At 37.1% G+C, this 21,653-nt stretch overlaps 1 protein-coding gene across 2 annotated transcripts in view; it reads left to right on the top strand.

Annotated features, from left to right (window-relative positions):
• Nucleotides 1–21,653, top strand: part of Cttnbp2 (cortactin binding protein 2) — a 121,713-nt gene that overhangs the window by 59,428 nt on the left and 40,632 nt on the right. Inside the window, exons 4-8 of one of the 2 annotated variants that reach the window (XM_069996627.1) lie at nt 655–2,311; nt 8,214–8,417; nt 9,716–9,815; nt 12,415–12,565; nt 15,468–15,719. In XM_069996627.1, coding sequence (XP_069852728.1) covers nt 655–2,311; nt 8,214–8,417; nt 9,716–9,815; nt 12,415–12,565; nt 15,468–15,719 — 2,364 coding nt within the window. The remainder of the gene's footprint in view (nt 1–654; nt 2,312–8,213; nt 8,418–9,715; nt 9,816–12,414; nt 12,566–15,467; nt 15,720–21,653) is intronic. The other variant, XM_069996628.1, reaches the window with a different exon arrangement.

Here is a 21,653-nt window from a genome sequence, read left to right as displayed (position 1 = left end):
CACAAGGAACTCCAATGGAGCCAAGTCAGAGAACAAGATCAAAGTAAGAAACAAACTCAGACTTTGGGCTTAACTGATACTGATTACAGTTGTAATAATTCATAACCCTAGAGAACTTTCAGAAAGCTTCATAGGTGCTTGCTGTAACATCCCATCATAAGAAGCTCAAAGAAGTAGCTTAGCTAAGTAATACAATGAGCAAATACAAAGGCTTAGAATGGAACTGAACTCCTCTGTTTTCAGCCCCTTTCATGATTCTGCTTATTATGAATCACTTTTTAACAGTTAACCTTCTTTGTTAATATCATCAGTTCCCTTACCAAACTCTATTCTTGCAAAAATAGACCTTTTTGAACTCCGTGCTGTGATTTGAAGCATCTTATTATTGTTCTTTTTTCCTATAGTTAACTTTAATAAATTGAAACAATTCTCTCTTGTAACTTAGATGTTTTCCATAAATTCACTTACAGCTATTTTCTCATTTTAATTGGTCTTTAAAATATTACCTTTTTATATCACAACACATCTTAGAAATGTAGTGTTTTTATTAATCCTACTGTGTAATTGTTAGGAAGTTAATTTTTTTTAATGCTCTTCTTTGGTGGGAAGAATATTCCATGTATTAATTCATGTTATCTCATGAATGTGTTCTAGCTGGAGATGGAGAAACTTCAGCTCCAAGCTCTTGAGCAAGAGCACAAGAAACTGGCCGAACGTTTGGAGGAGGAGCGGGGCAAGAATAAGCACGTGGTGCTGATGCTTGTGAAGGAGTGCAAGCAGCTCTCAGGCAAAGTCATAGAGGAGGCCCAGAGGCTGGAAGAAGTAATGGCCAAACTGGAGGAGGAAAAGAAGAGGACCAATGAATTAGAAGAGGAGCTCTCCGCTGAGAAGCGGAGAAGCACAGAAATGGAGGCTCAGATGGAAAAACAACTCTCCGAGTTTGATACTGAACGCGAACAGCTTCGTGCCAAGCTGAGTCGAGAAGAAGCACATACCGCTGACCTCAAAGAGGAGATAGACAAGATGAAGAAAATGATCGAACAACTGAAAAGGGGAAATGACAGCAAACCAAGCCTTTCTCTCCCAAGGAAGACAAAAGATAGACGATTGGTTTCCATATCTGTGGGGACAGAAGGACCTGTGACAAAGTCTGTTGCTTGCCAGACAGAACTAGTGACAGAAAGCACAGATCATGGAAGGAAGCTGCCGTTGACTGTACCTGTAAAGCCTTCCACAGGAAGCCCCCTAGTTTCTGCAAACACAAAAGGGAATGTGTGCCCCAATCCCCCACTGGTCAGACCAGGTATTGACAGGCAGGCTTCCCATGGTGACTTGATTGGCTCCTCCCTGCCCACTGCCCCTACTCCAAGTGCAAGCCGAATTGAGGAAAATGGACCAAGCCCAGGTTCAACGCCCGATCTAACAAGTAGCACATCCCCAGTTCCCGGTAATGCTGCCCCTCCCACCACTCCAACACCGGCCATAGCTCCCCAGAACTACCCCCAAGCTCCGCCTATGCACAGTTTACATTCACCGTGTGCCAATGTGTCTTTGCATCCAGGTCTCAACCCACGAATCCAAGCAGCTAGGTTTAGATTTCAGGGCAATGCCAATGACCCAGACCAAAACGGAAATACTACCCAAAGTCCTCCACCAAGAGATATCTCACCTACAAGTCGTGACAGCCTAGTGGCCAAACAACTAGCAAGGAATACTGTGACTCAAGCACTGTCAAGATTTACAAGCCCTCAACCGGGTGCTTCTCCCAGGCCTGGAGTATCTCCCACGGGGGACAGTGGTACCTACAATCCAGTCAGTCGGACCAGTTTAAAGACTCCTGGTGTAGCACGAGTTGATAGAGGAAATCCTCCTCCCATCCCACCAAAAAAGCCAGGGCTCTCCCAAACTCCTTCTCCACCACACCCCCAACTCAAGGTTATTATGGATAGCAGCAGGGCTGCAAACACAGGGGCCAAAGTGGATAACAAAGCTGTGGCTTCACCTCCTTCCACATTGCCACAAGGGAACAGGGTAATAAGTGAGGAGAATCTCCCTAAATCATCCTCCCCTCAGCTGCCACCAAAACCATCCATAGATTTAACTGTGGCACCTGCAGGCTGTGCCGTTTCAGCCCTGGCCACGTCTCAGGTGGGTGCCTGGCCTGCTGAAATCCCTGGACTGAACCAACCCGCATGTTCCGACAACTCCCTTGTCATTCCCACCACCATTGCCTTTTGCTCTTCCATAAGACCTGTTAGTGCCTCATCCCGTAGGCCAGGTGCCTCAGGCAGCCTCCTGGTAACAGCATCAGGTAAAGGGATTGAAATCCTAAACACTTTTCTTTTTGTTTTTTGTTTTGTTTTTTAGAGAATGTGACCTCTCCTCACTTGTCTTAATTTCTTTCACATTGCCTTGAAACGTTATTTTTTCTTTCGATATCTTTCCTTTTTTTTCCCCCATGATTTTCTTTAAAGACTCCAGGGTATGGTGATTCATCTTGCTTTATGAATTGTGGTTTCGTTATGCTAAGTGCTTTCTCCTCTTAAAATAACCTGAGAATAGTGGTTTGAAGTACAGGAAGACCACAAATTTAGAGAGACGAAAGCATTTCCCTGGAAGGAGAACATCTCTTCTCATTAAATATTTATTTTACAAGGCCTTAGTATTAAGCGATCATTGTGCAGCAGTTGGTGTTTAGTTCTGTGTCTTCCGTAATGACATCAGAAAAATCTTTTTTAAGTTATTGTTAACATACTATATACTGTCAGATTGATTAGGTTTGCTCTGTGATTGGTATATTCTGAGTTTTAATACCAGTTTTATATTAAGATTTGTTTTTTAACCTCCAAAATGTTTGTGGATCTCTGTTCTAAGGTATTTCAAAAAGCCATTTACACTATTTTGAGCTAAGGTTTTCTGGTGCTTGACACAAATAGACACTGTAGCACATGGGTATGCAGGTATATTAGAGAAGATGTGGTTTATGAAGTCACTAAATCTTGGATAAAGATGAACTAGGTTTTCCCTTTAGTTGTGTGTTGCTAGAGGAAACATAACTTTTTATTGATATGATTGGATTGGATTTTCTTCTTTATCTCTTCCCCAGTGTTGAGGATTAAACCCAGGGCTTTTCAGCATAACTGTACAAATGTGCAATTTCTCAGCTACATCCTTATCCCTGGTTTAATTCTTTGTTAAGCAAATGTGCTCTATATAATGTTTTAGTGTCTAAATTCTGTTGATATATTTTGGTAAGCTTTCCTACCCTGGGGTCTTAGTGGTTAGTAAATACTATTGTTTGGAAAGGAATATTTGGAAAGGAATGTAACTTTAAATTTTAAGAGAAAGTTTGAATAGTATCATATTTCACATGTGAAGGAGAGTGGGAATTTACAAAGTAGGTACCATCAGGTCATAATGAGATCAATACACCAGAACTTGTAAAGCATCCTCTTGGAATTAACCTCTTTGAGAGTCTATATTCAATTTTGAGAGGAAAAATTGAGAACTTGAAATAGCGTGGACTTTGAAGTTACTCAGATAATAGGGTTTGCCATGCAAAATTGCATTTTTTATTGTTTTTTCATGCTGAGCAAATTTTATCTTCCTTATGATGCAAATTACACTATGTATATAGGAACATGGCCGTAAGAGACATTCAGTACTATAGTATGTCCATGGGCCTGGCACTGAACTTGGCAGCAGAAGTGTCAGTAAGTACAGGTGATGTGAGTGAATGCCTTAGGGATACTGTGTCTTATAGCATTTCTGAGATTTTGCTTTAGAATTGATGTTAGTATATTTCATGATGGCAGTTACTAAGCTGGACACCTATGCCATAGCTTAGAATAATATTGGCTCTTTCTCACATATTCATACCACTTCAGAAGAGGAGTTTTCTGTTGCCATTTAGGAAATTCAGAGCATGTACTAAAAGATTTGCAGGCTTTTGGAAAACAAATTCTAAAACTCTTTTGGGAAGTGTCAGTGGTTTGACATAAATGCACAGAATGTATAAAAGAAAACATTAAGGAATGATTTTATATATATGTATATATAATATATATAATACACATGGAGAAAAGAGAGAATGCCTGTCTGTTTTTCTTTCTAAAATACGAAGTCATCTGTTGTTTGATACCTCTTTGACAGACATTGTTTTCTTCGTCACTGTGGTCCAGGGTCCAGCTCATATACCTTTGGTTTCAACATCTGTGACTGAGGAACATGAAGTTTGGAAAGATAGAGAATTCCTAATTGGGTGCATATTTACTAAATAACCTGCCTAGGATGCAATTTAATTTTGGATAAAGGAGTCAAAATTCCTCTCAGAAAGTTTTTGGCTTGTAGCATAAAATTGGTTCATTTTCTATTCTCTGATTTGCCATGTAGACAAAATATTCTCAGAACTATAAAGCTGCCTTTGGAGGAAAACACATTTCTGGATCCTTTATTCAGACTGTGGCTTTGTTAGGATTAAGGGGAGGCAATGGAGGACTTTAATCCTTTAGCAAGTGTTTACTGAGTACCAGTCCCTACTCAGTGGGTGGAAATGCTATTATACTTAGATATCCTTCTATAATTGTGTAATTCCAGTGTGTATGTAGGGCAGCCTAAATTTTCGAAATGCGTCACAAGATTTTAATTCTGCATTCCATTTACATTGCTCCATTTTTTCTTCATTTCTTGGGATCGAACTCAGTGCCTTTAGGCATGCTTAGGAGAGCACTCTACTTACTACTGAGCTATACTTTCAGCTCAATTGCTGTGGGAAACACCAGAGCTCCCTGCATCCTGCTTCTTTAACCTGGCTGTGCCTGGGTGAGCTTGTGCCTTTCCAGATCATTGCCCCTGGAGGTCATTAGCCTTCTAAGCATCCACCTAGGACATTGTAGCTGCTCACAGTAGGTCTCAGGGACAGAGCATACTTGCCAGATACCTGGCAGATGTTTGTTCTCATTTCTGTGATTGAAAGAATAAGCACTGAACTGAGACAGAGGTCAGGATCAATCTATTTCTTCACAATTGTAAGTATCAGCTGGAGAGCAAATTTTCTTTAAGCTATTAGCCTTGCCATCTAACAATAAAAGCTTTAAAACAAAACCCAAGAAGATTTCCAACCAAACTATGTCTTCTTAAACTTGTCTGATGGATTTTCAAACAATACAAATACTAGGTCACATGACTGTTCAAACTCTAAAATCTTGCGTATCCACGTCAGCTTGCATATATGACAGTTACAGCTAAGCTCAAACTCTAAAATCTTGCGTATCCATGTCAGCTTGCGTATATGACAGTTTCAGCTAAGTTAAGACTTGAAAGAAAAATGGAATAATACAGGTTCCCATTTTAATGGATTACATTATAAATTATGCTGACTCTATTGAGAACTTCTATAGGGAAATGTGACATTTTTGAATGATCTTTTAATTTTTGTTCCTTCCAAGCTTGTCAAATGAAATTTCTGTTGTTAAGTGATCAGAAGGAAAAAAAAAATAGAAATCTAGGCAACTGAGTTTCCATACCCTTGGAGATTTTTTTTCCTGTTTCCCTTTTTATGTTATTATTTATTTTACACATTTTATTCAATTTGGTTTAGACTTTTTCCTTATTTAGACATCTTAAAAAATCTATTTCACATATGATTGGCTTGAAGGCTAAATTGGAAAACAAGAATGATCTTGGCTTTGACATTAACCTCCTCCATTCTCTGAAGCTGATGCCAGAAGCTGTCCTTTCCTTCCCTGTTCCATTGCCTGTTCTCTCTGTCCCCTTTCTAGCATGTTATGCAAGATGCTCACCTTTACTAACATTTGCATATGATACTGCAAAGCTGAATGACTTTCTAACATCATTAGAGTAGCAGTACGAATATAGCTCTCATTTGTCATTATTAACCAGTTAACTAAATATTACCATGTTCATCATTGTTGGGAACTTCAGATGAATACAGTAGGGTCGTGGTAAAATTTTATTTTTTCCATCTTTATAGCAGCATCAATTAAATTTGTACTAGGGAAAGTTAGAAATAATAGTGAAAATAGCATTTATGGGAAACTTAAGAATATAAGGTTTTATATAGCATTTTTCCTTTGTGAACATCTAAAAAAATCTGCTGTCCTCTAAGAAAATAGAAAAAACTGATGGCATTAGCTGTAATTTTGTTGATAGAAAGAGAACAATAAAATTCTTGAGTTCTGAATGAGAAAATATATGAATAAAGTATTTTCTCTTTCAGATAACTTAATAAAATAAATTTTCTTGGAAAAAAATGTATTCACAATTGAATAAATTCACATAAAGCGGCTGAAAATATATTTATCTTGTAGTTGTCTCCCCTAAAACCAAATGTGATGGTTTAAAAAAAAGGAAAAATGAAAACAAACCCCCAAAGAATAGAGAACTGTTGAATATGTACATGTTGGTATTCATAAGAGAATTCAATAAGGAAGACTCCTTGGGTGTGACTTAGAGGGAGGGATAATGAGAGGGAGAGTGTTTGAGAGACTGAGCGCATGAGCCAGATTCCCTCCTGTTCTGTGGTTGATGACTATGCCCTGCCTTCATATTGCCTGTGTCTGCTTTACAGTCAAGGTTTCATACCTTATGTTTATAATTTCTCTGTTTATCATTCACTTCTAATAAGTACTGATTTAATTTTTGTGGGCCTGTTTTTTGTTTGTTTGTTTTTAAGAAAATACAAAAGGTAAAATGTACCAGAGAGGAGCCTTCTTGTAAGTATGAAGTAAAAATAACTGCTTTTGTAAGGAGACCTAATGAATACCAAATGGGAAATAGAAAACTTAGATAAATATTGAATTTTATGAGCATGTTAAATTTGTCTGTCGCTTAAGTCCTACTAGAGTAAAACCAATAAATTATTCATGAACCCAAATAGTTGATTATGATTATCATATGCAGCTTTAATAAGCAATAGTCTTATTTTTAGAAATAGCTCTGTTTGTCCTATTTTTATAAAGAATTAAAAAATATGGAGATTTCTTGGATATGTACCTTTCAAAATATTTGTATAATGAACTAAGGTTCATAAATTCAGTTTAATACTAACAATTGAATATTACATACATATCAGTAAGACTCACATACTTAGAATATTATCCTGAATATCAGTGCTCAAGGAATGGAAATAATCCATTTTGCCTTCCTAAAGAGAATGTTAACACCTATGTAACAGGTCTGCCATGGTTGACATTACGTAGAAGTATTGAAGCTCTACATGGAGAAAACTAGAATGATATATTTTAAGTTTTCACTATACTTATAACCTCAAGAACAAAATGATCAGTGTATCCTATTAAATAAACATTTTTACTTTACTGTTTTTACAGCCTTTTGATCAAGGAAGAATTCAGAAAATTTTCCATACTATATGCAGCCGACTTCACACATTTAACCGATTCTCTTCTAAAAGCTGCTAAATCCTGATGAGAAATATCTAACATTGATAACTCTTTATGATTTTTGTTAAAACTATGTGGTAGAGTGTCCTGTTTTGTTGATTGATTAAAACGTTGCTTGAACTGTTGTGAAGATGACAAGATGAAGTCTTCGAAATTCTTATTGAATATTTATACTGTCATAGTCTAAACCAAATTATATATATGTATATATTTCCTTTTCTTTTAATATTGAATAGTAGTACCATCATTTTTTGCCTAAGTGAGAGTTCAAGGAGTATAATTAGACTCTTTGATAAGAAGTTGGCTCATCTCACTGGTTTGGTTAAACCTTAAAATCAACTTTCCTTGGAAACATTATTGAAAAAGGAATATTTCTATCTTACTATGATATCTACTACATTATACCTAGCACATTATTTTTTTCAAATTGATATAGAAGCTTAGAAGACTTCTATGTAATTTTAAAATTCAACTTGTTTGGAAATGCTAAAAAGGAATTTAAACTTTCAAAATAGGACAGCCATCTTAGTTTTTTTTTTAAACCAATCACTAGTTTAACACTTATGTGTGCCAGACTGACAACTAAAAATAACATATCACCATTGTGTTAATTTGATTAGCAGCAGATACTGAAATAACAGTACAGAGTTGTACTAAGAAAATATTAACAGATTGGTATCCTTTAGGGGGATGTATAGTTCACATGTTAGTGTATGTGAGGCTCAAAAAGGAATGATAATAGTATCTCTTACCCTTGTTCCTATTTCTAATGAGGGTTACTTTAACCTACAGGCTGGTCACCCTCCCTAACCCCTTTGCTAATGAGTGGTGGTCCTGCCCCCCTGGCTGGCAGGCCCACCCTTCTTCAGCAAGCTGCTGCCCAGGGAAATGTCACTTTATTATCAATGCTGCTTAATGAAGAAGGACTGGACATTAATTACTCCTGTGAAGATGGCCATTCTGCCTTGTATTCTGCTGCTAAGAATGGACATACAGGTAAATCAAATGTCTGAAATCCTCACCGCGTACTTGCAAACAAGTTGAAGATCAAAAGCGCTTGTAACCTGAGCAAAATGTACATTTGGGCTTTACTTTTCTCTTACAAGATGCATGGATAACTCTTTTCAAATCAAGGTTTACAACTTTAGAGTGTGTGAATTGTTCAGTTCCTTAATGCAAAATTTTTTACTGCAGCTGGCTAAAGGGATCTGTGTTTTATGCCCAATGGAATGTATGTAATGTAATGTAGAAAATTTGAGGCCTAGTAATTGCAAAGTGTATTTTAGAATAAAGCTGTCCATCTGTGACTACTTTGGTCTGGACAAAATAGTCTCAATTTGTCTATTAGAAATAACACGATGTGAGGGAAATAGCATCAGTGCGTCAGTGAATTCCTCAGTGAGGGAAATTTGGTAGTTAGGGAGTGTCATCAGTCTGAAATTGTTCTGTGGTTGCAACAATTCATAGTCATTTGGAATGCTTTTCAGAAAACTGGGAAGTTATATAATTATAAATGACATATCCATGAAGACTAGGAATTACTCTTGTTCTTTAAAGTACAAATCCTATAGTTAAATATACTAAAACATATGCTAATGCAGACAATAACATAGTTTGACTCCTATTGCAAAATCAATAGCACTGCATATGCAACCCATATAAATGTCAATTGGTCCAGATAAATGCAAGATTCTGGTGAGCAGAGAGCTCAGTTGTTTAGAAGTAACTTTGGAATTCTTCAAAAGCACTGGGAGATTTTTTTTCAATGGTAGAGAAGTAATGTAGATAATAAAAGGGGTCTCTAACATCACTTTTTATGAGTTTCCTTGACTTCACTATCCAAGTGTAAGGTGATCATCATACTGAAGTATTGTAGTGTTAAACCAGTTTCACTAAGTAAGAATTTAACTATCTAAATACGAAGAATGGTATTTTTATTTGGTAGATGGATTTGGTTCTCTGTTCCCCAGACAAGATTTCTGGGATTAGCTGGTAGAAAAGTCTGGTAAAATGTTTTCTTGCCCATGACATTCCTTTTACTCACAGAAACTCTAAAAATACTAAAAAAATATTATGTGTGAGTTGGTGAGTTTGGGGGAATCATAATCTTTGGGGGGTGGCGGGGAGAGAATCTGTGGAAGATTCTTTGGAGTCCTACATCTCCCAGGATAGATTTGTTAGGTTCAGAGCAGAAGTCCTTGGGGTTTAAAACCAATGTGGCAGCTTGCAGTGAACTTGGTTCATCGTAACACTAACTTGGAAAACCATAATAGCTTTCTATTAAAACTCCATAGACTGTGTGAGATTGCTGCTGAATGTTGAAGCCCAAGTTGATGCTGCTGATAAAAATGGCTTCACACCCTTGTGTGCTGCAGCTGCTCAGGGACATTTTGAGTAAGTGATACTTTTACTTCATTTCTTTTCCTATGAAAATAATCTTTATTTTAGTTCTGCATATATTCTAGCTTCAGCTAAGTGTGTAAACTAGTGCTTAAATAATTTCACAAACCATTTTGGGGGATTTAAAATAAAAGTAGGAGCTGGGTGCTGATGGTTTCTGCCTGTAATCCTAGCTACTCAGGAGGCTAAGATCTGAGGATCACAGTTCAAAGCCAGCCCAGGTAAGAAGGTCCCTGATACTCTCATCTCCAGTTGACCAAGAAAAGTCATAGGTGGAATCATGGCTCCAGTGGCAGAGTACCAGCCTTCAGCAAAAAAAAAATGCTAAAGGAGAGTGCCTAGGCCCTGAGTTCAAGCTCTAGTACTGATACAAAAGAAAGGGAAGGGAAGGGAGGAAGAAGGGAGAGAGAAAGGGAGGGGAAGAAGGAACTCGGTACTTAAATATATTCTTTTAAAAGTAATTAAGTACTAATAAATGGAAGTCAAGAGGAAGACACTGTCCATATTAAATCCCAATTAATTTGCTTTTCACAGTTCCTCTAGCACATCAGCATGTAGGTAGTGAGAAGGGCTGTCGAGGTACACCTTGTTCACTGTTTTCTGTTACAGAAAGCTTTTCATTTAAAAAAAAAGTTTTGATGATATTACAATAAAGCCATTAGAAATGATTATTTCTAATAAACTTAAGTTTGCTGGCAGTTTATTTAGCATTAAGTCCCAAGCACCTTGTTTCACCATTTAAAAAAAATATTGAAGTAGTTGACATACTAGTAGTTCAAGGATTAAAAACAAAGTGAACCTATTTATTAAAATGCCCAAAAGATTAACAGTGATTTCTGAAGACCTTATTAAGCCATTTAGCTATATATATGACTTTTCACCATTAAAACTCTTGCTTTAATAATAGACTATAACTACTTTACTTTCTCTGCTTGTGCTAAGATGACAGATTTTGGAGAATGCAAGCTGCTTTAACCTTCTTATTACAAAATTCTTAATATATATATATATACACATATATGTGTGTGTGTGTATATATATATATATATATATATATATATATATATATATATATATATATATAGTCAGTCTTGGGGCTTAAACTCTGGGCCTGGGTGCTGTCTCTCAGCTCTTCAGCTCAAAGCAAGCACTCTACCACTTGAGCCACAGCGCCACTTCCAGTTTTCTGGTGGTTAATTGGAGATGCGAGTCTCAGGGACTTTCCTGTCCAGGCTGGCTTTGAACTGTGATCTGCAGATCTCAGTCCTGAGTAGCTAGAATTACAGGTGTGAGCCACCCGTGCGCAGCTTAAAATTATATTTTAAGACACATCAATGTTAGTAAATGTCAGTCTTATATATTAAAGTGCATTATTAATGTATAACAGTCTTTTTCTGCATAACTAACATCTCATTACTGTATTATGGTGGAGAATCATAGCCACTGTTTTTGCTGTCATTTGGGATGTATAGTACAACCTGCAAAAGGACTTTTTCTTTCCGGGATGTGCTTTCACCTTTAGCTGTCATCTTGTTTCCGGGCAATCTGTAGAATCACTTACTTGGAGCATGTAACAGTCACAGAAACACAAAAGAGAATGGCAAGAAGGAAGAACCCTGCAGACATCCAGGATTCAATATATAATATGTAATTTATGTCATAAATAAATATTGTTTATAAAATATGCATATTTATTATATATTTTATATATAATAAATACATAAACTATAAAAGAAAACAATGAAAATCCACTTGAGTTTGTTCACCTTCAAGCTCCGGGTGTTTATCTAGTTTTTAAGAGCCACAGTCTTGACTTCACCTTCTTTCCTTTCCCTCCTGAGCAGTGGTGCTATGTCTCCATAAGCCAGTCCCCATCTGGAGACAGGATTTCTCCCAAAGAAGCTCTTTTTCTCAGCCTTATTGCTACTTTTTTAGATGAGGCACATGGTGCCCTGCTGTCTACACTATTTATAATTATTTTCTCAAGTGAAAAATTACAGGATGACTCAGCAGCCTGTTTTTTTTCAAGTTTCAAACTATTTGGAGTCACAATAATATATGTACCCAAAACAAACTAAACCATTCATCTCAAGAAGGCAAACACATCCCAAGGATTCCACTTTTATAAGCCCTTTAAAAGAGAACGATCACAAACCAGGTTTTAGCACTTGATCAAATCCACCAATTTGAATTTTTATGCTAGTAATGTTCTCACCAAACTTTCTTAGAATTTTCAAAACATCTCTCCATGTGTAAGACTCACTAAAATGAATGTGTGGGAAAAAAAACCACACCTGTGATCCTAGCTACTCAGGAGGCTGAGATCTGAGGACTGAGGTTCAAAGCCAGCCTAAGCAGCAAAGTCCATAAACTCATACCTCCAGTTAACCACTAAAAGCCAAAACTGGAGCTGTGGCTCAAAATGAGCACTAACCTTGAGCACAAAAGCTCAGGACATTACCTAGGGAACACACACAAAAGTGATGTATGTGAAGATGCAGACTTGTTAGTATTATTGTCTATATGTAGTCTCTTGGTCACAAGGTGCTTCAGAGGTCCATTTTTACATAATTAATCATGATCTTGTGTTCAGATGTGTAGAATTACTAATTGCATATGATGCTAACATTGATCATGCTGCTGCTGGAGGACTGACACCTCTCTACCTGGCCTGTAAACATGGAAACAAAGAATGTATTAGACTCTTGCTGGAAGCTGGTTCTGACCGAAGTGTAGAAACTAGAGTAAGTATTAGTTCTTTGTTATTTTTTCTATATCTAGTGTATATAATTTATGTCTATAAACTGTTGTTAGCAAAACAAAATACAATCAGCTGTTCATATCTATAGTCCCACATGCACAGAATTAACCAATTGCACGTAGAAAAGAAATTTTTTTCAAATTTTTCAATTATCTTTAAGTAGTTAAAGAAACTAACAGAAAAGTAACCATTGAGCACAGCCATTTATGAACATGGTGCATCTTGATCAGCATCAACACCTTCAACATTCTTACCTCCTATAAATCCATTTCCCTTACTTTTCTTAATTTTGTGGTATATACAGCAAATTTATAGATTTATTCTCCTTATCATTGCTTCCTAAACAATACACATACTGTTTATGTATAGGCCTTTATATTGTATTAGTCATTATAAGTAATCTAGATATGTTAAAAGTATAGTTATGTGCTAGTTATATGCAGATAGTGTTCCATTTTATATCAGAGACTTGAGAATATGTAGCATATGTAGCCATAAACCTTATAGGTTGAGTTCCTGAAAGTAGTATTCACAGAATATTAGGGACAACTGTACTCACCAGGTTACTGTTGGGAACGGTGGTACATGCTTTTAGTCCTTAACATCTGGGTGATAATGGTAGAAATATTATGAGTTTCAGGCCAGACCAGGTACACAGCCAGTCTCTAGTCCCTCCCCACCCCCCAAAAAAAGGAAAGGAAGAAGGCAGAGAAAAATATATGGGCTACTTAGGTTTGTGTTGCTTCGAGGATACTGCATTTGCAAAGGGTCTTAACTCTGTTTGATTATCCTCCTCATGAATTGAAAGCTCTGTCCATTAGCCTAGCCATCCACTCAGCCTCTCTTCATCAGCAAAATAAACACTGCATCCTCACTATTTTTACAATTAGGGAAAAAAGCATTTATTCATTCGACATATAATACTCTTAAGATCCTGGATTTTCTTAACTTCTCCAACCAGAACTATTAGTTCAGGATACCCATATGTAAACATTTTTCTGTTGAATCTTATTATTGGAGATTTTTTTAAGTTCTCCTTTTTAGTTTTCTGAAAAACCATAAAATAGTTTTGCATATCATAGTTAATCTAAGAAAATCTATTGTATTTATATATACTTACAAGATTATACCTTATTAATGAAAAACCAGTGGAATTTATCAAACGGAATGAAAAGTAAGTAATAGCAACATAAAAATGTAAGTTAAATTTTGTATGATACAACATAGAGATCCATGCTCTCAAAACCGTTATTGATAAGCTGACCAAAATCTTTAGAGAAGTGGAGATATAAACAATATAAATGATAATCTTTTATCTTTAAAAATTTTCTTATTATCTTCAAGTAGTTGTACAAAGGAGGTCCCATATAACAAAGCAATTTTCAAGTACAGTGCATCCTGATCAGTGTTACCCCCTTTAGTAATTCATTGTTTGTACCTTTAATGAGAAAGTACCAAAGGAATAAAATAATGAAAGATTTTTTTCTAGAAAGTCTATGTGGACTTTGCAGTATAAGTTAGGAAAGGTCAAAAGCACTTACATTCGGGGAATCTGCAAAGGGCTAACACCCAGGTATTTGTGTTCACAGACCAATAATAAGCTATGAAACGTCCCTTCTACCTGGAGTCAGAAGACTGTGCTCATTGTTCAGTGTGGTCTTATAAGTGGACTTGATTGACATGAGACTTAAACTAGAGAAAAGCCCACAGTATTAAGGGTCAACTATAGCAGGTGATCAGATAACATAACCTAAACTTAAGAGAGTTCCCAATAATGTCTACTTTTGTTCTTCCACCTCATTACCTTTTTAAAGTGCTGTATGTAGCTCACCAAAACATATTTCATGTCCTGAAATGATGCATGAAAATTACATCAAAGAGAATATAAAGGAGGGGGGGAAGCCAAAATAACAAAAAATGTTTTTAAAACAAATGAAGATGGGGACCTGAATGTAAGCATACCCATGTTTATATCGGAATGAGAGATAAGAAGGTTTTCCCTAGATCAGAGCTTGCCAAACTCAAGTTTGACCAACCCTCTTGGTCACCTGGTAAGCTCTTTTAAAGAGGCTTTTCCTCAGAGTTTCTGACCCTGTTTATCTGTGATGAGGCTTACAATCTATACTCCTCACGGGTTTTCAGAGTGCACTGAGTCTGCTATTCTGGACAATACATGCAAACACTGTTGCTCTAGGACCTCTGTTTTTACACTATAGTAGTGTAACAGAGGCTCCAAAATAATGTACTTTAGAAAATAAACCCAGTGAAATTCTCTAAGCTTATAATCATCAGTATTCCTCTACAATTACAGAACTTTCAACAGAGCCCACTGACATCAGATCACTTGGCTTTGTTTTATCTGTATATCTACCTTTTTTCCTATTTTCTTCTAGAATTTTCTTCTAGAATGGTTAGTGTAAAATTCTCAGATTATTAGTTGGATCACTATTTGGTAAGTACAACTGATTTGTTAATAGTATTCTAATATACTACTAATAACATTATTGTCGCATATATTTTTAAAAATCTCCTTAGGCTAAAGTTCATTCATTTCCTTTCACTGGCACCCAGCTGTGACTAAAGTTCATTGCCTTTTAACATATTAAATGGAGATTTTGGGGTTGTCATGTATAATAGATATGGGCCTGGGCAACATATTCTCACTCCAGATGGTTAACTGTTAAGTAGAAATAAAAACAAAGTGAAACATGAGTCATAGCTGTGGGGAACATGGTAGCTAATGGAGATCAGAGAACTTAGCTCATTAGAGATAGGACTAGAATGCCTCCTTTTCCAAACTCAGTTGTTCAGGAAAATTTTAAATAATACTGTTCTCAATATTAATGTTGTAATCATCCTTTCTCCCTTGGTCATTTTATTTTCAGGATGGATGGACACCAGTTCATGCAGCTGTGGATACCGGTAATGTGGACAGCCTCAAGCTTCTGATGTACCATAAAGTGCCAGCTCGTGGGAATTCTTTGCATGAGGAGGAGCCCAAATTGGGTTTCACCTTGGAAGGAGGGGAAGAAAGCCCTGAAGATACATCCAAGCCCGTGGTTCCTGCAGATCTCATCAACCATGCTGACAGAGAGGGCTGGACTGCTGCCCATATCGCTGCTTCCAAAGGTTTTAAGGTTTGTCACTTACCAGCTGGCCTTATTACATTCTGTGACTTGATGAGTGATAGTTACTTTTTATTGATTGTGTGTATTCTTACTGAACAATTGGAGACTGAATGATACCATACAGATGATGATAAACTACTGGCAAAAACAGACAGTTTTTTCTATCTAGTAGATATGTGGTCAAGGGTACAAGAGATTTATAAATTGATATTATGTTTATGTTTATGATATTATGTTTATTGATATTATGATATTATGTTCTTTCTCAAGAAAAATGAGAATAATTTTAAACATTTTGCTTCATCTACCTTTTGGAGGAAAGGACTGGTAGCAACTTAATCCATAGGGTTGTTCCTTTTCACTACCAAGACTCAGTTACAAGTTACGGCAGGGCGGGGATTCATACCTGGTCTGCAGAATGCTTAATCCAGACCTGATCCTCCACTGCCAAACTTGAGCAATACCTGTTTTCTCGCTAGTTCTATGTTATCTACTGGGAACTCTAGATTTCACTGTAAGTATATCAATTGTACTTTTTTAAAGAAATCAGAGAATAGTAGGGTATTCACTCATACTATTACATAATTTTTGAATGTAAGACATTGTGTTTATTAACATTTACACAAATCTTTTTGGGGGGTACTGGGGCTTGAATTCAGTACCTCATTCATATTCTTGCTCAATGTTTTGCTCACATATAGTACTCTACTTCTGGAACTATGCATCCACTTCTGGCTCTTTTATTGGTTATTTGGAAATGGAAATCTCTGATTTGTCTGTGGGGCTTCAAAACCAGGATCCTTAGATCTTAGCCTCCTGAGAAGCTAAGATTATAGTCATGAGTCTTGGGTACCCTACCAGAAATAAGTTTTGCCATTAGATAGCTCTGAAACCAGAAAAAAAAGTTACAGGTTACAAGTATAGGAAAAAAGGGAACAAAACTTGGATAAAGGTAATAGACATGGCATTGGACCAGTGTAACAGTGCAATCAATGATTTTGTAAAACTGAAAGACATTACACATACTTCAAAGAGCATAGTAGCAGGAATGGTTAATGGTTCATTCTGGAGGGGATGGAAATTATTCCAGTGATTTTGCAGATCACTGGAGAGGAAATCAATTCAGGTGAGGGAGAAGTAAAAATGGAGACATAGACTTAGTGACAGCTCCAACTGAGCTAATAAAGAGTCGTGGCAAATGAAACTAGTATGGGTCTCTGAATATAGGCATGGGGGCCTTCAGTAACAATTTAATAGTTTGATTTCAACTTACTAATGAAAGCACAGCCAGTGAAAGCAGGGTAATATAACTGGCCTATAGTTTAAAGTAATTAAAATTAGCAACAGCATTTAGAAGATTAGAGAGTATGAATACATTGGTGGAAGAGAAAGAATAAAGGATAGAAAGTGATAGCAAAAAAAGTCAGTGGAAATCATAAAGGGAAATAGCAGACTAGACAAGTCCAAATAGTAATTGCAGAATAAATACGGGAAATGAAGTTAGTGAATCAGCACATATTAGTGATATTCCAGGAAAGAGAAAAAAAATCACTGTGACCAGGGAGATAGACTGTGGTTTTAGATATATTGAGGTTAACACCGTGATTTGTTCAATCTAGATGGAAACACCTAAAGATGTATATTTGGGGCTCATAACTGAGTAACAACTTCCTGTAATTATGGTCTACTTTGGATCTTCAGTTTTTATTTTCATTTTTAAAAAGTGAAACAAAAAAAATAGCGTGATTTCAACTCAATGCTTGTAAGCAGGCTCTCCCCTCCTGCTTTACTTCTTAGAAAGTATACAAAATTCTCAAAAATATGTATGTATGTATGTATATATATACATACATATATACACACACAAATATGAGCAGATAGATACACAAACACACACACAAATATATATATTTAAATAGAATACAGTGACATTTAACATAAAAGTTGTTAGGAGACAAAATGGAAACCATGAATAGTTTAAATTTGAAATGCACAGTTAATAAAGAACTGTGAATCTCACGGTGGGGAGATGCATGTAGGGGGTAGTTTGTAAGCCACTGATAAGGAAATCTCTGTAGTATGAGATGTTAATGACAGGAATGGATTGTTTAGGAACTCAATCTAGAGACAAAGAAACAACAAAAAATCATCAATATCCCTAGTTCTGTGCTCTGAAGTTACTGTTCAGTAGGAAAAAAGTGGGTTTCTGTTGCGCTTTTTCATTATGAACTTTCTTTTCGTTTTGATTATCAAAGTGATATTTTATCGAATCCCAGGGCCCTGGTAACAGTAAATTCTCTGTCTCTGTTGACTAACAGGAAACCTCTATCTTTCATAGACTATTCTGTATTCTTTTATTTTGACAAGCATAAGATGAAGTTTTTGATGAGATGCTTTTCAAAGTGTGTGATAGCACACACTACTATGCTATAAAAAGAATGGATTTCTTATCTAGAGTTCTAGAGTGGGTATTTAATCTTTCAGTCTAAACTCTTCATTTTAGAATTAGGACATTTAAATCCCAGAAGCATTAGTAGAGTAGAAGTTGGGAATGAAGCCCAGATTACCTGATTCTGTTAGTTTCTTTAATGTACCTTTCCTTCCTAGACAAAAGGTACTATATAATATTGTTGCACTATTTGTCTAAAAAGTGATCCTCTCTTGGCGGAGGTAATTCTCTAAAACTGTCTGTTTATAGTTCTCTATAGCTATAATTTGATGTGTTAGTGGAAACATACATTGAACACTAGATTAAAAAAAAACATTCACACAGTAGTCTATATGTGACCAGTTTACACAGTGTGGTAATAGCCTTGTAGCCCAATATACTTACTTTTGTTATCCCTCTGCCAAAATACTTGACAGGAACAACTTAAAGGAAGAAGGATTTATGTCAGATCATAGCTGTATAATTATTTGGACCTATGTGCTTGGCATAGGAAACATGTGGATGGAGGAACAAGATGTTTCCTTCATGGCAGACAGGAAAGAGACAGAGACATATAGAACCAGGTAGGAACTAGGGACAGATACTTCAAGAACCTACCTCTAAAGACCTGATTCCTCCATCTAGGTCTACCTCCTAAAGTTTTCAGAACTTCCCAAAACAATGCCACCAGCTGAGAGCCAAGCTACTAATACTTGAGCCACTGGCAGGGCATGGGGCAATCCATAATCCACAATCCAAGAAGAAACTTTCTGTTTTCACCAGAGCATTATGAGCTTCTAGAGCTGGAAGAGAGCTCATCCAGCTTCCTTGTGTGATACATGAAGAAACTAAGCCTTAAAAATGGTAAACTGATTTCCCATGGTCCATTCATGGAAGATGAGATTCCCAGGTCAGTGCTTGCTTCTTTTCTAGCTCTTACTCTTTGTCTCATTGGTTAAGAAATTCATATGGATCGCTATTTAGTGTTTGGCATAGGAGATTCTTTCTCTCTAGTTGGCTCATGGGTAATCCAAAGAGATCACTGAATCAAGGATAAGCTTTATTTTAATCATTTCCTAAAAAGAGTTGAAAGAAATTCTTAATGAAGATTCTCTGTGTTCTGCCATCCGATCTTTCACAAGTCAAGTTCCTGCAACAGAACTAAGTTAAGGACATCATCTACATTTGAACATTTCTTTTATTATACAAAATTCATATACCCAGAGCTCTTTCATTATTGAGTTTTTAATTGTGGAGGTTTTCATCTACGATAGTAGGTAACACTTCTAGTTTATCTTCCAAACTGGTTATTTCCTATCATCATACTCTTTCTTAGTGTCTATCTCTGGGTTGTCCCAGACATGGAATATTGAATACAAACTTCTTTTTTCTTCTGTTGCCAGAATACTCTCGCTTCCTTACTTTCCTTCTGACTACATTCTAACAAGTGTTGAGCTCCAATCCTAGCAGTTTCCTCCTATTTTTAAAGTGTTCCTCCTGTTTTTCAGATTTAACTGTGTTTTTTTTTTTTTGCCATAACCAGTCTGAAACAGATAGCTTCACACTGACTTTCCATCTGTCTTTTAGACATGTGTCCCCAGAATTCTAGAGATCATCATTAGCAGGCCTCCCGCTGTCCTCTTGTCAGAATGTATCTGTCCTTTTGCTACCCTTAAGTCATTCTTTCATTGTGCTAAGATTCTAGTCTGACTGATGCACTGTTAGTTTTTAGCCCTTTGAAAATCTGTCATCTTTTTCTGTCAGTTTTTTATAACTACTCCACTTCCCCTGGAGGCCTAGAATATAATAAATATGTTCAGAAATCAATAGAGACTCAAAAATGTGGATTCTTTCTTCCTAGTTCATGGCTACAAAAAGAACCAAGAAAATGGGAGTCACTGAAGTTTTTCCTTGGCACAGAATTGTGTAACTGTTTGCCTAGTGGTCCAGTGCTGACTATGCTATTATTCAGTGTCCTCTACATATTACTCTAAAAAGCATATCAGTTTGAACAGTTAAATGGTAGACCTATTGATGACCATATTCACTTTTGATCCCATCGGACAGCTTTCACCTGGGTGTATACTTGGGCTTCAATGTATAAGCCCTTTGGCCAGTCTGCTATAGCTCTTGATTTTCCTCTTTCAATCTTATAACATCACTATACATATACATTTGTGTTCAGTTGTTCCTTCTTCCTAAGTTAATGAATTCGAAGGATCAACATGACTAAATTTTTTGCCTTCTGTGTGTGTGTGTGTGTGTGTGTGTGTGTGTGTGTGTGTGTGTGTATGTGTGTATGTGTGTGTGTCTGTCTGTCTGTCTGTCTGTCTGTCTGTCTGTCTGTGTCGGTCGTGGGGCTTGAACTCTGGGCCTGGGCGCTGTCCCTCAGCTCTTCAGCTCAAGGCTAGCACTCCACCACTTGAGCCATAGTTCCACTTCTAGTTTCCTGGTGGTTTATTGGAGATAAGAGTCTCATGGACTTTCCTGCCTGGGCTGGCTTTGAACCTCGATTCTCAGATCTCAGCCTCCTAAGTGGCTAGGATTATAGGTGTGAGCCACTAGCACTTGGCTAATTTTTTGCCTTCTTAAGTGAATGCTGCACATGCTGTCCCCCGCATCAATTCACAGCACTGCCTTGGAGATCCTCACTTTATGCCACCTGGATGCATTCTGGGTCCTGCCACCATCTGTCCATCTTCAGTCTCCTGAAGATGTCGTGAAAGGTGCCTTTCTACTAAGTGAATGTGGTGCTATAACTTACCCACCTTCCATCTTCCTAACACTCTTTTCACTCTCAGGCTAAGGCATAGACCCTTAGGATAATCCAACCACTACGGGTGCCTCAGTCTACCTCCACTGGTGTACGTGCTCTCTTCACCTTTGCTAGCATGTTGAATGCTGAATTGGGCATGAGTGGCCCATGTGCAGATGCCCTGTGCTCTCTCCCCTCTCCCTGGCTTTGTATCTGCTGTATTTTATTACCATAAATAGTCTCTCCCTCTGTCCCAACTCTTCTGTGCCTGGAAGGCATCTCAGCTGCAACCTTGGTCACATGTTAGGTGTTCATGTCACCACACTTTGCTTAGAGAGCTTGTATGTGATTGTGATTTTTTTATGTGCTGCTTCCATCTTGTGTATCCTGCTCCCCACAGTCTCTAGTCCACTGTTTGCACAGTGGATGAAGTGTACCATTGCAGTTCCTTCCTAGTTAGTCTCCTTCCCATTTCTCTCTTCCTTTCTATGTGCACCGATGGGCTTTTAGAGCAGAGCCAATCAAGGTACTTTCCTATTCAGATGTCTCCTCAGGCCTGCAGAAGAGCTCCAACTGCTGTACCTCCCACCTAATTCCAGCCCACTTCATCTTTGGCCACTCAGCCTTTATCTGCTGTCTGGCTTCTGTCATTAGATCTTGTCTTAATGGCTGTAAAGCAGCAGTTACACTCTCACCCCAGCATTGTTCTCAGCACTTAGCTGAGCTTTATCTCTGCAATTACAAACAGATTTTACTTTTT

This window comes from Dipodomys merriami, unplaced genomic scaffold (assembly GCF_024711535.1).
Source record: "Dipodomys merriami isolate MVZ:Mamm:240054 unplaced genomic scaffold, mDipMer1.0.p SCAF_5, whole genome shotgun sequence".
NCBI classification, from domain to species: domain Eukaryota; kingdom Metazoa; phylum Chordata; class Mammalia; order Rodentia; family Heteromyidae; genus Dipodomys; species Dipodomys merriami.
The sequence above is the reverse complement of the archived record's forward strand: the minus strand, read 5'-3'. Positions and strand labels throughout refer to the sequence as shown.